Consider the following 17,460-nt stretch of genomic DNA (forward strand, 5'->3'; position numbering starts at 1 on the left):
TGAGATCTGGCCCAGTTGTGCTGAGCTTTGTACACACAAAAGCTCCCACAGTAAACACAGGGCCACTGCATTCTCCACTGGGAGTGAGGCAAAGCTTCCAGTTACCTCTGCATGGTGTTGACTGAATTGCTGCCTCAGCAGTGAGGCAAGTAGCAAGAAATACATCACTGGGCACACATTTCAGGATAACCTTGACATCACTGACAGTGATAGCTACAGCCCTTGCTGAAACAGAAACCTGTAAGACAGCATTTGTTCCTTCTTGCTGCCTTTGCTATTCCTTTCGGGAGGATGATCATATGGCATGCTCGTGTATTTGCAAGCTCATGACATAATGTTAAGGGATTGTAATAAACAATACCATTTCGGGGAATAGACTGGGGATACTGAACATTTTAACTGTCACTGGAGCAGTTTTGCTTTAAGGATTAAATGTGTTGTCTCAAATCCAGATTTGTAATGAGAACCCTCCTGTCTTTCCTTCTCTGCCTGTTCCCATCCCCCCTGCATCAAGAGAATTTGGGCAGGTGACCAGTGGAGTGAAAATGAGACAGGGGAGCCACACAGAACAGAGTAATTGATACAGGATATGAAGCTAGGAATGAGTGGATTTGACAAAGTGCACACCAGTAAACTGAGTGGCTCATTTGCCTGCCAGCAGGATGGATTTATAGGCTGTGTGTCACTAAGAAGCCAGTCATCCCCCCTACTGCTACCTCCCCAAAAAACCCTCATGCCCCTTGTGTCCCCCTGCAAAACGTTGCTTAATCTGAAAGGCAAGTCACAAGTCAAAGCATCACATTACACAAACATGCTTTGGACTAAACTGGGGAAAGTACAAAGACCTCCAACAAACTAATTTCTTTTTCTTTTTCTTCTTTTTTTTTTTTTTTTTTTTTTTTAAACTGAAAGGTTCAGTTAACTCTCACATATCTTTGCTGTTTCCCCCAGCAGCCCCAAGTCTAGGCTAGAAATGTTCTCTTTGTAACAGTATGCATATATTATATACCATCATTCTCTTAGAAGCACCAGCAGGTAAGTACTTTCAGGTAGCAGCTTTTGCTTTTCACCTTTCATTTACCTGTGCTTTGACTGCAATTTTGGTACAAGAAAGGTGTCCCTTTTCCTACAGGAAACTCCTCGTGTATGGTCTTGGAACCGTACAAATTGCAGTTCCTCTACTCATGAGTGACAAGAGCTCAGCCCCAGGTTAGGCAGTGGATATGCTTATCACAGGAACTGCCTATTGTAGCACTTGTTGCCTCCAACTGTTATAAAGACTTTAGATCTCTATTTATTCTCCCTTGACCTTATCATTATAGAAATTCTAATCTCCAGGACATAAAGTTAAAGGCTTTTGATTCTACTTTTATACCAAAGCACTCAGTAAAGGTGCATTATTTTCTCAATCCCAAAGAAGCATTGACAATGCAATTATCTCTCTGCATGGGGAGCAGTGGGAAGGAAGAAATGAAAACATAGCTACCGTGCTCATGGAGAGATCAAAGTTGGTTAGGACTTAGAAATAAGGCAGGAAGCATACAGCCAGTCACTGCTCAAGCAGTGCAAGAAGGAAAGGGGAATGGAAGTAGAGCAGACAATGCACATCTACAATACTGAAAAGCTATAGCATCATTCCTCCCCTTGTCACATGTTCCACTGTAGCAAAAATTCACTGTAAAAAGGTAAAGCAGCACAACATTTTGGTTTTGACACATCAACTACAAGTATGCCATGGTACACTCCAAGAAAGGCTGTGCACTGGATCTGCTGTACAAAATGAACAGCAGATTGAAGTGCCGTACACCCAAGCTCACTGTTGGGAAATCTGCTGCGTCGCCAGCATACCACATCAATGTTTCAGAGGTCATTATCTCATCTCTTCTTCAGCTGCTAACTTTGGATTTCTGCCAGAAAAAGGCAACCGCCAGTAAGATGATACACCAGTACATTAGGCAAGGCTTTTGGGAATTTGAGCAGGCTTTTCTTTTCACTGAGATCAGTCTGCTCTGTGGGTCCAAATGGCACAAGTGCTCTGTCAATATATAAACGGCCAAACAGGTTCTGTAACCCTCCCATGACAGAATGTGTAAGAACTGCATTTGTCAAATAGACATTGCAAAGAACTGAATCTTTTTGTTAGTACTTCTGACACTGGGAAGGAGGAGACAGCAGTCACCGAACTGATCCAGAATCAAGAAGTATGATTTCATATGTACAGTGCAGCAGAAGAACTGGAGACAGACTTAACCAAAAAGTAAACCAATAACTACCTGGTACCATATCCCCCTTGCAAGAACGTCCCATGAACTTTTACATGAGCAAACCATGATTAAAGTCTGCTTTAGCTGTGAGTTGCTAAGTAAAGCCAGAACCTTTGCAATGGGATCCATGGATTTTAAAATTCAAAAGTACCTTTGTTTTATGTGGCTTGGCATCCTAGATGTGTGTTGCCTTGTGTTGCCATAAGCTACTACAGTATTATACCAGCGTTCAATTTTTCCCGTGATGATCTTAGTGATAATCAATGGCAGCACTTGTGTGCATTCAAAGAGTGCTATCCTACCTCCCCTTCTGGAAAGACTTTTTGAACATTTAATAATAAAACTATGTCTGGACATATTAACTATTTTCTCCTTTGATGTCTTTAACATTATTTTGTCTCATAACCCATTTAGAAAGATAATTACCTTAACAGACAGACATGAAAGTAGATGTCTCCAGAAGGTTTCCTTTAAGACCAGAAGGAGAAAAGGGTGAGCTGCACTGCCCAATTTCCAATATCATTGTTGTGCTACTGGGAAGAATTTGGTGAGAGGAAATATTCTGTGCTTACCTTACAAGCCAAAGATACTTCATTATTCAAAGCTTCCTCTCAGAAAAACTCTTTGGGAGATAACTTAGAAGTATCTTTGTTTAACCCAGTTAATTAACAGGCATTTGTATTGTCTCATGAGTCTTACTGTGTAAATCCTGTATACAATCCCCAAAGGAGGGGACACAGAGACTTCAAGGTAAAATATAGAAAAGTAGTTTATACTCACACTGTCTCAATTCATATTATCTATATTTATAGTAGCTAAAGTCACAGCACTTGAGCTTTAGCTCTGGGGCAAGGCTCCTCATTGCATTCCCATACATTCAGAAGAGCTAGGGAGCAGTTGGATCTCACCATCCCAGGGAACTTGCCCTGTCTGAAGCTTTTACTTTGTGGCTTTTACCCTGACTGATTGTGAAAGAAAGTTGCTTATCTGGTAGAGAAATTCAGAGAGTCCAGAGAAGACGAGAACTGGAATCAGCTTGACACAAAGTCACCTCCAGGCAGCACAGATGCAAATAGCTCGAGCCACATCATGCAGCAGACTCATGCTCAAGTACAGGCATGGCTAATGAAAGCAGACTAAAATTTGGTTTGCCAGCTCTAAAGAGGCCCTTTATAGGAGTAAAATGCATGCAGCCATCGTGGAGTCTATATACAGAATACATACACCCAGGTAAATCGTCCCACTCCAGCTCCATCAATGACACTTTTATCTCAATAGCATTTTACTCATTTTGCTCAAAATGCAATCCATAAGCTTGAGCCCTGTCCTGCCAAAAAAGCCTTCAGTTTAGACCAGAACCTGCTATTTCCAATGAATTTATGTGGATGTAAAGCAAGAGTTCTAGGCAAGAATATTTCCTAATTATATGGCTTTTAAAACTTTTCAAGGAACTCCTCTGCTACCATTACTCAGTTAAATCTACAAGTGGCTCCAATTCCCTCCATGAAGATCTGATGACTCTTTCCTGTCTGCACATCACTATCTGTCTACTGACAGCTACTTTCTCTTTATATACATGGTAAAACAGAAAATTAAGAGCACAAAGGTCTTCCAATTCTCCTCATTATGGACACTTTTTTCCTTAAGACTCTTTATTTATACAGCCCACATTATAACTTGTGATAGCAGTGCTTGGGGATGGGGAAGAAAGCATTAAGGTCAAAATACATTTGGATGTTCTCATTGTAAACCTAACTGAAATCCCGTCCAGAAACCATGGAGAAAACAAGGGGATGTGAGTTTGTCCCTTCATCACCCCTCTGATTTAGCAATAACACTGTTTACCAGCCTGGAGTCTCTGAGCTATTTAAAGGATCTATGGAGATCCCTAAAAAACCCAAGCACATTAGGAGGTAGGCTTAACTTACTGTACAGTCCTTCATATCTGACTCCTAAAAAACTCACTAACTGAAGGCTACTTTTCTGTGTAAAGGACTCCTGCATGCATAACCATTGCCAAACAAGGCCATAGAGCCTTATTTATAAACTGTGGCTGAATGAATTTGATTTGTAACTTCATTTTTAATTCCCTAACTTCATACAGTCAAACTGCTAATACAGTAACATTTGTCACTCTGCGTGCTTCTGCTTCCTTCTCATAGCAAAGTTTTGCCCATTTTATTAAAGATAACTTTAAAATATTTTTAAATACATTTACCAGCCACTGCCCTTGCTCTAGGGTTTATAACAGAAGAGATCAAGTGCCTTTTTTGGGGGGTTTTCAGACTTTCTAAAAATACTGTCTACAGGAAACACTGATCTTTGATTCCTGATCCTGAACTTCATGACTAACACTTAGCTAATCAATTAATGAGAAAATATAACTTCAGAAAAGTATGATCTAATGTCTGATAAAATTAAACTAAGTAGTGAATACGTTACTTTATTTAGCTGGCCTCAAAACATATTTAAGAAAAACATGTTAGCCAGATAAATTTATTGCAGCAATTAACAGTCAGCCTTTAATTATTGCAATATTAATTTGTACTTAGTTGAGTGGCAAAGCTGAGTTCCACTATACTTTGTGTACTTTCACTTGTAGTACTATCTGTCAGTTTGTCAGCAAGCAGAATAAAGCTTTCTCTAATGACTTAGATTTTTGATCACTTCATCACATCTCCTGTCTTTGCAATCACTTTGAATCACCACCTCTTTTATGGCCAGGACTAGGCCTATTCAGGTCAGTTGGCTTCACTGTTAATTCTGACACATAACCCATTTAACTTGGATTCTTAACTTAATTATACTTTCTCTCAAAAGTAAGGTATCTGACTGTATGTAAAAAACCATAGATTTAGAAACTTCAGAACTGTATTCAGGGTGTCACAGTTAAAGTGCAAGTTGTTTCTTTTAGAGAAAATATGACTTGTGAAAGGAGTGCATCACCCACTTACTGCTTTAATATTAGTACAAACATCAAAAGAAGCAGCAGTGTCTCTCCAGCCCCACTTTCTTGCATACTGACACCTATTTTCTCTGCTTCTTTACCATTTCTTATCTCTGGCAATACAATAAAACAATTTAAAAACCTCAACACAAGGCATTTAAACACTGCCACTCTATTATTCCATAGTTAGTTAGTTAGTTCTACAGAGTAAGGGTACTAATCCCAAGATTTAGGTTAATGATTACTTTAAAAAGGCTATTTAATAGAAATGTATTAAACATATTTCTGTATTACTGATAACAACAAGACATCAAAGAGCAGAGTTTGCTACTGTAGTAAAAATTACTGCTTTTAACGTTGGCTAGTTGTTGGGTCTGAGAAGGTAACATTAATCTGAGGAATCATTATTCAGTAAGGGCATAACAGTAGCCAAAGAACATGTCCTTTGTTATTGATGTTTAATCACCAGCTTAAAAGAAAGCCAAAAAAAATCACTGCTGGTAAAGTTTGAAGTTGACATAACTAAAGTAGTAAACAATAATGAGGATGGACAACTGATCTACAGAAGTCCCTTGCCTGGTAAGCCTTGCTATTTTGGGCAACATATTTCATCACAGCAGAACCCAAGGCCAGCCACCAAAGACCCAAACCTACCACTGAGGACAGATATGTGAGTAACATTCCAGGAACCAGCTTCAAACCTTGAGGGGCAACAGCAGCTCAAATGAGGCTTCAGGAATCAGACAGGATGTCCAACTGAATTGGCTCTTCCAGAGGTGACCCCTGAATGAAAGAAACTACTCTGTATGAACAAGGTGCCTGAAATTTAGGGAAGGATATTTCCAGTGGCAATATTTCCTGTTCTGCTGTTTAAAAGCTGCTGGCAAATTGAAAAAGGATGAGTAAATAGTTCTGAAAATAACTCATGGTTTTGGAAAGCTTGCTTTAAATTCAGAATTTTGCTGTGCAAATATATGTATATTTTAAAGCTACATAAGTCTTATTTTATTAGATACAATTTTAGGCTAAATGGACTATGCTTATGGTCATATTGCTCAATTCCTCAGACTGGCTGCTCAGTCAGGCTGTACCTGATGCACAGCACTTAGACACATGTCCCAGGTAAAAGTTTGTACTCCTGGCTCCAGAATAAATTAACTCCAGAACAAGAGTAAGATACATATCATCCTTAACAAAAAACACTGGTAAAGATGATGAAAACATGATGAAAAATCCTAATAATTCCTCATTGAGCCATTAGAGAACCTGGAGTGCAGAGTATCCTCAAGTGCATTTGCCTCACTTTAAACTACACCTCACTGACCTTGTTACCAGGTTCAACATTCCTCAACCCTGATCTGCTTATTATAGAGTTCAAACATGAACCCAAAATCATCAGCTGGTCAGCTGAGCCCCAGTTGCTGTCTGTGCATCCACTTGCAGCCACAGCAAGTAACAGCTGCATCTACTCCAGCTTTTTAGCTGCATCGGGATAACATTTTTTGAAGTAAATTTCCCAGTTATTCCTGATTTACCATACTTTGTTTCATAACATGGGACAGTTCTGGGTTGTAACTGGAGTGCTTTCAGATTAAATCAAAGGAGAGCTAGTTATGTGGGAAGGAGTCACCAGCTGGCAGAAGGAGACTTGATCTAGTTTAAATTAAAAGCACCACAGTGAACACAGGATGAGGGCTGAGCCCTCCCATTTGCTTTCTCTAAAAATACCTTTTCCCCACCCTCACATGAGCACAGCCACTGTGTATCCACCTATTTATTCTTTACTGGTTAAGAAACTGACTGGAACTGTGCGCATCCATGGCTGCTCCAGCCCCAGCAGCATCCCACAGCCACCACCGAAGTTCCTATCCCATACTTTCCCCACAAACCTGTGTCTTTGGGAGGTGATCTCTCACCAGGCCAGCACAGCACCCAGACCTTGCTCACTCACAGCTCCCACCTGAAGCCTTCACAGACCCTCCTGAGCAGCCTCTGGACAGCCCCCAGTCCCTGCTGCCTCTGAACTGGTGCCAGGGGGTCCTGGATTCCCTGGAGTGCTCAGATAACAGTGAACACTCAGGCTAAGTTCTTCACATAGCATGGAACAGTTTTTCCTAAGTTTAATATTTCTGTGGATGTGAGGAATTGCTCAGCACTTGACATTTTAATCATCAAAGAGCACTCCTGATAGTGGGAAATTCTAGATACAGGAGAAATCTTGGAATAAAAAGAAATTACACACTTCAGGTATGTGAATAATAAATAGTCCTGACTGAGGGGGAGCAAGAAAACAATAGAGACAGCAGCAGCTGAAAATGGGGTGGAGCTCTTCAAGGTGCCCACTAGCAACTGGTATTTTGACAGGTTTAGCACTAACAGCACCAGCCCAGTGTTATACTGGTATTGCAGGCATTGGAAAACAAAGAAAATATTTCCAAACTTATTTTTCTTGTGGTGAGATCCCATTCAAAAAAATTTATTGGAAAACTCACATTTTCTTCCTTAGGAAAACTTCAACTCCCAGTACATAGGAGAAACAAGTACCTGAGAAAGCCAGGGCTGCACTATGAGGCAAGACCAATCACTGGTTTTGTGAGAATCTCTCCTGCTTTACAACCAAATATGCCTTGCCTTAAGTCCCCAAGAACTGGATAAAGGTTTCTTACTGTCCCCTGTGTGACCAAGTTGCATTTCTGCTAACAAAAGCAGCTTTTGTTACCCAGTGGGCTCCTCAAAGGCTTTCTGCCAAAACTTTGAAAGAGAACTGTCCACTGAACACATATTTTACCAGGGAGATCTTTCTTTCCACAAATGTTCTTGGAATTTTGTTTTTGTACTGGGTGGGTTTCTTTCTTTATTTTTTATTTATTTATATTATTTTTCCCAGAAATCTGAAAAGTTTTGGTTTACATGAGTAAATTATTTATTCATTTTTGTGGGTTTCCAGTGAAAACAAATAAACAAAGACAGAAACAATTACAGCTTGCCTGGCAAAGCAGTCTACATATTGTTGTGTAAGTGGGTGTTATGCTGAGGCTGAAATAACATGAATGATGATGGGATATTCTATCCTAAAACCAACCTGCTATTTATCACACAATCTGCCCTTGCCTATTTTCTTCTGGGTGCTCTCTCTTCCCTTTTATTATTTTAACAGAAACAAAACAAAAAAAAAAAAAAAAAAGGTTAATACTGAGGTGATTTTATATAGACATTGTTCAAATTTGGGAGGGTGTTTTTGCATGCAGTTTCATATATCTCAGAATTGTGATCTCTCAACAATTCACAAGGCAGAAAAATGGACTGAGAGAACCTTTTAAAAACTTTGAAAAGAAAATCAATCTCCTTGTCTGTTTGGTTTGTTTGTTTGTTTTTAATGCTACCAAGGAGTCCCTCAAACACTAAATAAAGAAAGAGAAACAAGTTTTCTTCTCGCAATCCAGGTATCACATTATGCTATTTCAGAGTTCACAGGTTTCTATAATGGATGTTTACAGATTTTCTGAAAAAGTCTCACTCAAAATTCTTCATGGCATCTACATTAAGTATTTACATTCAGGCCAAGAATGTCTTGTAAAATTTTAATAGTATACCCTCCTAATTAAAAAAAGACAGTAACTAGACCTCATCCCAAATTCTAGCTATTATATGAAGCAAAACCTTCTAAACACTGTCTAAAGTGTCATTTCTTCCCAAGGCACAAGGATGTTTATGCTCTTGTCCAAGGGGAGATAAACAGAGCAGCATACCACTCCATATTTGTAAATGTTAACTCTGCAAGGTAGAAACTGGCTTCTGTATGCACCAGGCTTCTGTTCCTTTGCCGCTCCAAGAGCCATAATGTGACATATGGGAATGTGTAAATTGAAATAGCAGAGATAGATATGGTGGCCCTGCCACAGAAAAATGTGCAGTCCTACTGCTGTGCCCCACAGCATCCTGATTCCAAGGAACTTCCTTTCTGAAATGTACCTTAGGTACCAGCCCAGTAGCTTAATAGAAAATTGGGACAATTCCATGGCTCTGTGGGGCAGTTCCACCCTTAGGTCCAGATTATACCAAAAGTAGCTTTCCTACAGTGAGTAGGGACTGACTCTGCTACTGTGAGTGTGGTAGAAATGTTATTTCTCTAAAAATTTTCAAGAAAACACTATGAGAATTAACAAGGGAAACATGCTGAATGAACAACTGGATGTGGTATAAGGCCAAAGTACTCACAGCAACAGGTAGAAGATTGAGCTCAAAGAACTCAAGGCCAGCCCTTTTTTGTGTATATGTCATTCTAAAATAGACTCATGCAAGAATCCTGGTTAATATAACACACTCTTTGCCAAATATGTACTTCAAAAATAGCCATCAACTGTAGGCATACCTTGAGTGGTGTTAGAGCTGTCTGGGCTTTGTTATGCAAAGAACAGTGATAAGTTATAACACACTGCCAGTGGAAAAAGGAGTGAAACTGAAAAACTGAGCTGCACAGGATTCTTGAATGAGAACTTAACAGGGAAGTTTAGACCATAACAGGCATGCTTTAATAAATCAGGGCACTTACTCACATGACTAAACATGGATTTAGGAGCTCCAGGGATGCAGATGTCTATGGTTTGGAGACTAAAACTACAGTTGGGCATCTAAGGAAAAAGTGACCAGCATGTAGATATTGATACTCTACCCAGAGAGGCCTGAATTTACAGACTCATCTTTTACAATCTCAGTGCTGATTTCAGCTCTTAGTAGTCTTCATTTTCAGAGAAACGAATGGGGCATTTTTTGCAGTTCTGCTAAACTGTGATCAATTGACTGTTGTCTGTCCCAAACTTCCATGTCTCCCAGTTTTAGAAGAATTCATCCAGCCTGTTTGACACCTAGCTCACAAGCTCAGCAAAGCAGAAGGTTTTGTATTATTACTGGCCGGAATAGTATTAACCTCAACAGAGACAAGTTATTAATTTGCATTACCGTAAATGTTGTTCTGATCAATTTTGTTGATCCTTTTGCACACACAAAAAGTATGCTGAGGACATGGTTGCTGCTGTTTTCAAATGAACACTAATTCTGCAATTTGGAATTTTTCTTTGACAATTTGGAATTTTTCTTTCGTTGTAGGTTCGCAGCAAAAGCAAAGCAGCCAAGGCTGGACTGTGTGAGGGGGATGAGGTGGTGTCTATCAATGGCAAGCCTTGTGGAGACCTAACCTATGCTGAAGTCATTGTTCTGATGGAAAGCCTGACTGACGTCCTGCAGATGCTTATCAAGAGGTACAGGAATGCTCAGGATGCTTTGGTGCAATTCAGTGAATCACCTGGAAAATGCTGGCTTTGAACACACTCATTTTGCAGACTTATACTGAGAGGTTCTGATAGTCCTATTGGTAATGTCTGTAACTCTGCTTGGATGGAAAGGAAGACAGAGAATTTGAGCTGAAGGAATTAATGTATATAATTTGAACAGCAGCAGTCAGGCACAGAATTAATAGTACAGTCTCCAAATGTAAGTATTAATACTTGCAAGGTGCCTACTACCATATATGCATACTGCAGAGCCTTGAGTTCAGTTATTCCCTGCACCCCTTTGATGCAGTGAAGTGTTGTTATTCTCCACAGATAGGGAAGTGAGGCTTACATAAAACAAAGGCTGCATAGAAGGAGAAACTGTGCTACCCAGATATGCCTTGATGATGACATGGCAAATGGTCTTCTTGGGTGGCAAAATGTGTTAGTGGTCAGGAGGAGGAGAGGGTCTGGAAGTCATGAATTCTATTTCTGTAGCTGTTATCACCTCACTAGATGAGGTGGGGGAAGTCACAGCTCTCTGGGTCTCAGTTTCTGCCTTTGTAAAATAGTTGAGAGGGAATTTCAGTTTTCTTTGAAAATGCTTTAAGTTTCTTAGAGCAGAGAAGCTTCATGCAAACTTGCAAGCAAGCCAGCATTACCGCTCACTGAACATCAGTCTATTCCAATGCCTGCTCTGTAATTGCCATCAGTGTAATAAAGGCAACCTGGGTTCAGAGCCACCTACAGGAAAGCACATTGTCCCCAGACTGTGAATTCAGACGGGATGAACTCTGAGTTTCCTTCAGTGGGGGTCAGAAGAGGAAGAAAAGTCTTGAAACTCCCACACTCCTTGTAAGGACTTAAGGCTCCCCCCAGAGCTACTGCAGCTCCCTCTCACAGGCAGGACCAGGAAAGGATCAGAATTTGTCATGACAACTACCAGAGCAGTGTCCCTGGAAAGGCTGAAAACAGGCACTCCCCTCTGGTTACCAGGGATGTCTACACAGTATGTGAAATTCCTCATGGTTCCTGCAACCTGGAGAAAGGAGCTTTCCTCCAGTGCTTAGCAGTTCAAAGTGACAGTCTGCCTTCAAAACTAGATGCTCTCAAGGAATGCTCATTTTATTTATAACAGACATTTTGCATGGCCTGTGTGTACATGTTTTCTGGGGCTGAGTAATGGATCACTCTGACAGGATCAGGGGGACAGTGGTAGCTGAGGATTAGAGCTTACCTTCCCCAGAGTGCACAGCTCCTGCTCCTGGTTCAGCAGGGGAGCAGCTGAGTGTTCCTCATGTGATAGCTGCATTCTTCTGCTTTTAATTCATAACGTGGCTATTGGAGCTGCACTTGTAAGAATGATATTTGTGGCTGACCAGCTGTCTTCTCTTCAGCCATAGAAATAGCTCCACATACTTTGACTCCTGCCTGTAGCTGTTCCATAACTGATATTTCAGTTGTCTGAAGGCCAAAGGATGCTGCAGCTGAAAGGGACTCTCCATTGCCCCTGCTAGAATGCATGGTGAACAGCAAGGCATGTCCTGAAAATCAGAACCCAAACAGAGTGTTTATACTATATAATTCAGTGTTTCATGAAATCAAACCATGACAAAAATTTTAGGAAAATTGAAGTTGCTCAACACTCTGAAAGTGACTATAATGTCCTAAAGAAATTCACTGTGAGAATCTTTAAACTTCTCATCAGCTCATCTCTCCCAAATCCCAGTCCTTGCTGTCTGTATCTTCTCAGGTATGAGAGAACGGACTAAAACACTTCTCTTCCACTCCCACCTCGTTTGTGGGTATTATCCCTCTCAGCACTACCCCGATAAGGATTTTTCAGGAAGTGTCTTAGCATCCTTTGAGAGCAATGAGAAGCAAATCCTTCCCTTTCTGAGTAGCCACTTGTTAGCATCCACCTCAAGAAAATGCTGGAAAGCATGAGGAAAGAATAATTTAAGTGGTATTCCACTGGTGATTTTTACATCTAAGTATCTTTTCTTAGCAGGGAAGAATATTTTCTATTGGAAAGTCCCTGAATTTTTTTGCATGAAGGATGGATTTTCACAGACATTAACTGTTGACCTCATTCTGCTCTTACAAATCTTACTGAGAAGAAAATTGGGCTTTAAAAACAGTTTTTAAAATGCTACTTGGCCTTTGATGTCTACAAAAGTTTTCTCAATGCTGTGTAAGCCACAGTGAGTTAGTGACCAGCAGCAGTGCCCAGAAAATGCTCAGTTTACAGGATGAGAGGAAAGCGACACCCTGCAGGGCAGGCAAAATCCCAGATGCCGTGTGGGGGAGCATCACACTGACCTTCCCTGCAAATGCTGAGCAGATGGACCCGGGAGAGAGGGGACAGACACCGAAACACCAGCCTGGCCTTCTCACATCAGGGTTAGCAGCTCCTGGGCTACTGCTGAGCCTGGAGAGAACATTTCTAGGGGGAAGAAGGGAGTGCTCAGTGCATGCCGACATGAAATACACCATGTAGGGAGGAAAAACATGAGCCTGTGACAAACCCTGCCGTGCTGACTCCTGGAGTTCTGCTTCCTTCCTGGAATTGCACCAGGGCTGTTGTTCCTGAAGTGAGCTGGAAAGGCCTGAAACAGAAACAATCATTTGACAAAACAGAATCTGAAATTACAATAAGGAAATCATAACCCAGTATTCTGCCTTTTGATAGAGGAGACAATTATGTCTATATAGAGTAGAAGTATATCCATACGTAGCAAGGGCCTTTTAAGGTGGAAATCTTTCTCTCCCACACACACACACACAATCATTCAACTACCAATAAAGGCTAACATTTAGCTGGCCCAGCCCCCAGTCCATATCTTACAAGGAAATGTTTACAGATTTCAGTAATTTATCTGTGCTCGAGAGCAGTGCAATTGATCATCCAAGCAGCACCGTCCGATGGGATCCAGCAGCACTCACAAGGAGTTCCCTAAATTAAAATCTGTCTGACCTTTACCAAGCCCCATCTGTGGTGACATGGATGTTACACCCCTCGTGTCATTTGAGGCAAACCCAGGCTGCCACAAGCAGTAAGCTGCATGCCTGAAAAGCAAGCGATATTGAAGTTTCTTCAGCACACTGACAGATTCATTCCTTCTGCTGTTTCTTCCAACCTTTATTTCTGGGGGGTTCCAAAGCTTCAGAATAGCCAGGGCTGCTTTTGATTTCAAAAACCTCTATAGTACTTGATATTAATACTTTACTGAGAACACCTACCACTTCCCTCATTTGTAAAAGTGCTTTGCTGCCTTCTAGCAGATAGAAACTCTTAATGGTATTCTGCAGCCTTGCTGTACAGGGAAGGTTTCTCCTCAAATGAATAGTACTCAGTATGGTCCAGAGTACTGCAAGAAGGTGCTAAAGAGCACACCAGGTGTCCTAAGAGCAGTACATCATCTTAACTGGGCCAGAGGAATTAATAGTTTAGAAAAAGGAGCTACACTGACATATATTGTAGGTTTTGTAAGTGAGAACAACATTTTCCAGTTGGAAATGGTATATTTTTAAATAGGTAGGAAATATTGTATAGGTTCACTACCCTTTTTTGCTGGCTCACCAGAATAGGCCCAGAATATTTCAATTAATCCATAATATATAAGGATGATGATCCTCTCAGGAATTCTTTGAATGTATATTTCAAATATTCATTTCCTTCTTTCTGATCCTTATCCAGTACTTCTCTATTCCTTAGAGAGTGAATGATTTGGGACAGGAGCCACATGTAAGGATGGTGCCTAAAACAGTTGCAGTAGTGACTACAGAGACAAAAATTAACCACTCCTGTGGTGTCATGCAAAGTCAAATTTCTCACGGACATGTGAAATATGAAGAAGTATTGTCTGAAATGTCTCAGCAGCATTTCTCTGGAAACCTTATAACAGAAATGTGTCTGTGAAAGCACACTGATGTTAAGAATTATACAATTCCACATTTTAGGTTAGTAGTGGGGTCATAGTTCTACCAGAGTAATGTAATTTCCCTCTTACTGCACTGCTAAGTTGAAAAATTTTCAAAGATACAAAGGTGCTTCTGTTTAAGATGTCTACATTCTGGGAAAATTCTTCTATTTAAGTGGACCTGCTAGAAGGTGCCACAATTAATTAGGGTGGAGAAATACTATGCAGAAATTGATTTTGCAACTCTAGTTACAGTGGCTGTGCTTACAGAAGCTTAATTTCTTGAATTGTTTATGTATGTGCAGATCCTCCAGTGGAATAAATGAAACCTTGAACGCTGAAAGAGAAAACAGGAAGCACGAGAACATAAAAATTGAGGATTATGGGGAGAACACCACACTGCAACTGAACACAGTGCAAGAGATACCCCATGGAGATTTATGCATCACAGAGATTTACAGTGGGACTCACCACGGAGCAGCAGACAGCAACACACACTTTGCTGAAACAAAACAAGAGACCACACAAAGCCACAGAATTCCTCCTAAAGTGATAGGCACCCCCAAAGTGATCGTGACAGATGAGGCTGGTGTCAGAGGGACGACAGAAGAAGGGCCAGGTGCTATGGTTGAGCTGCAGGTGTCCCTCTCAAATGATGCCCACAAGGCCACCAGTGCTCCTGCTGTGACTCTCTTGGGGGCAGAAGAGCTCCCCCCTTCAGGCAGAGGACCCAGTGCACAGCAGGGCGGGAGCAGCCCCCTCATTGCAGTTCCCCTGGGTGTGAAGGAGAGCAACATCCAGTGGTCGAACAAAGTAGTCCACTTTTCTAGCAGCAAGGAGGTCAAGAGGATCCAAGGTGCAGCTCCATCTATCCCCAGGGTGGAGGTGATCCTAGACTGCTCAGACAGGGAGAAGGAAGCGCTCAGGTCTCCGTCTGAAAGGGGGTGTGTTGATTCTCAAGTAGAAGGAGGGCAGTCAGAAGCACCTCCTTCCCTCCTCTCCTTTGCAATCTCAGCAGAAGCCACAGTGCAGGCAGAAGACAGCAAGCACTCGGAAAAGGAACACAAACCTCTCAAGCACAGGGCAAGGCACGCAAGTGAGTATGTCCCATCTAATAATTTGCACTGCCTGGGGCATCTTTTGTAGCTTTGGATATAATTTCAGGATTTAGAATGCATTAGAAAAAAAATGTTTAGAGATTTTTTTCTGCAGTTTTCTAACTTTCCCTCTCTCTTTTTCTTTTAAATGATGATTCTGTTCTTGCTTTATGTATTTTTTCAGGGTAATACAATGCTCCTGGTGATGAGTCAAGAGTGTACCCATGCCTTAACTGCGCTGAATAACTTTGCTTAGTAGACTTCCACTTTGAAATTAACTCATGACTTTGTCCAACTAAAAATACTTACTGAAAGGGCTGAACTCTGCTGGTCTTCTAACTCATATTCAGTGGCAATCTGTAAAATATTAACAAAAAGAGCCAGTTGCTTGCACATGTCTAAGTGAATCCTGTGGCTTTCTCCTTTTATAGCAAAAGCTTTGCGTTGTCATTTGCATCATCTAAAACCAAAGCCATGCCACTGCTTTGAAAAGTTAATAAAAAAGTCTAGCAGCAAAGCTTGATGTCTGCAGAAGAGATTTTGACAGACACCAGCATGTGTGTAACTGTTACATGATCCTTTTGGTTTTGTCAGCCTTCTCTAGACTGTAAAGTGAACATGTTATTTCTCCTGACTCCCAGACCCAGAGGTCAGGTCCAAGAAGTTCACATGGAAGCAAACTTGCCACTGGAGCCAATATTAATTAACTAGGTGTAAAGGTGTATTATTTATTATTCAATCAATTTATTTCTTTGTTATTTTATCCATCTGGGACGTTTCTATTGGTTGCTTGCTCCTTCCCAGCAATGTGAAGAATCCTGTCTGGGGATTTAGTAGCAGTATGTCAAAGGTGCTTGAATGTGTGCAGTGAGATACTGTAGCAACAAACTATTTCATATGCAGTGTTGGAACTCCTCTGCTAACCCACTGCTAATTCCTCTGGAAGCATATTTTTAGCATGATAACCATTTGTGTCTCACTGGCAAGTGGATTAGGCAGTTACTTATTCCTAAGTGTCTATATGCAACCCACATATTTTGGGCATATTAAATGAAGTATAAAAGAAAAGTGCACATGCTTCACATTTTGGCTGTGAAGTCAGAACCAACTGTGGGACTATGCCTGAATTTCTTAGGGAATTACTTGCAGTGCCTGTCTTAAAAGGCAAAAGTACAAAGAATGAACTACTTTTTACATGGTAAACTCTTCTTTCAAGAAGAAGTCCTGTCCTTTTTCCAGGACAACTATGACAATCTCAGTCTCTTCTAAAATAGTGGCAGGTCATTATCCTTAGGAGCCACTGATTTAATAATTTTTTTGCATTATTATTATTATTATTATTATTATTATTATTATCCTGTCTACACATTAGAAAAAAGAAATTGCCCAGCACAGTGAATGTTCCGTGTGCAACAAAAACTATGCATGATTTCTGCAAAAATAGAAGTTGTTATGAACATTTAAGTCTGAACTAGAGAAGAACTTTTATTATGGATGTTTGATCTCTTTAGCAGAAATTTTCTCTGTAAATATTATTCAGATTATATATACCTGAATAGGTAGCACTCTAACACTAAAACCCATAGTTTTGGAAAATACCTTCAGTGACTATCATAAGCAATTGGATTGTCACAGGACTGAGCCAAGGATTTCGTGATCCCGCTCTCCAACCATTAAATATTACGTACTGCAGGTTTGGGTGCCATGCTCTTTTCTCTTTTATAGATTCTTGTGAGGACCATTGTGCAGTCATCTGGCATAATGGCAAAACTCCAATTGTCTTTAATAGGAGAAGTACCAGACTCCATCTACTGACATGGCTAAAAGGATCATGCCTAGAAAACACACAGCATGGCTTTCTTTAATAAGTTTGTTTAATTTATGCCAGAAAAAAGATACTAAATTATTTACTTTTATCAGAGGCATGTATTTTTTCCTTGTGACTATTGATTTAGTCAG

At 40.6% G+C, this 17,460-nt stretch overlaps 1 protein-coding gene across 3 annotated transcripts in view; it reads left to right on the plus strand.

Moving 5' to 3' along the window:
* SYNPO2 (synaptopodin 2) overlaps positions 1-17,460 on the plus strand; it is a 78,357-nt gene that overhangs the window by 41,269 nt on the left and 19,628 nt on the right. For 2 of the 3 annotated variants that reach the window (XM_041398920.1, XM_041398918.1), the window contains exons 2-3: positions 10,318-10,469; positions 14,710-15,500. In XM_041398920.1, coding sequence (XP_041254854.1) covers positions 10,318-10,469; positions 14,710-15,500 — 943 coding nt within the window. Of the gene's footprint in view, positions 1-10,317; positions 10,470-14,709; positions 15,505-17,460 lie in introns of those variants that run through there. The other variant, XM_041398919.1, reaches the window with a different exon arrangement.

This window comes from Onychostruthus taczanowskii, unplaced genomic scaffold (genome assembly GCF_017590055.1).
Source record: "Onychostruthus taczanowskii isolate IOZ18803 unplaced genomic scaffold, ASM1759005v1 scaffold150, whole genome shotgun sequence".
Taxonomy (NCBI): Eukaryota; Metazoa; Chordata; class Aves; order Passeriformes; family Passeridae; genus Onychostruthus; species Onychostruthus taczanowskii.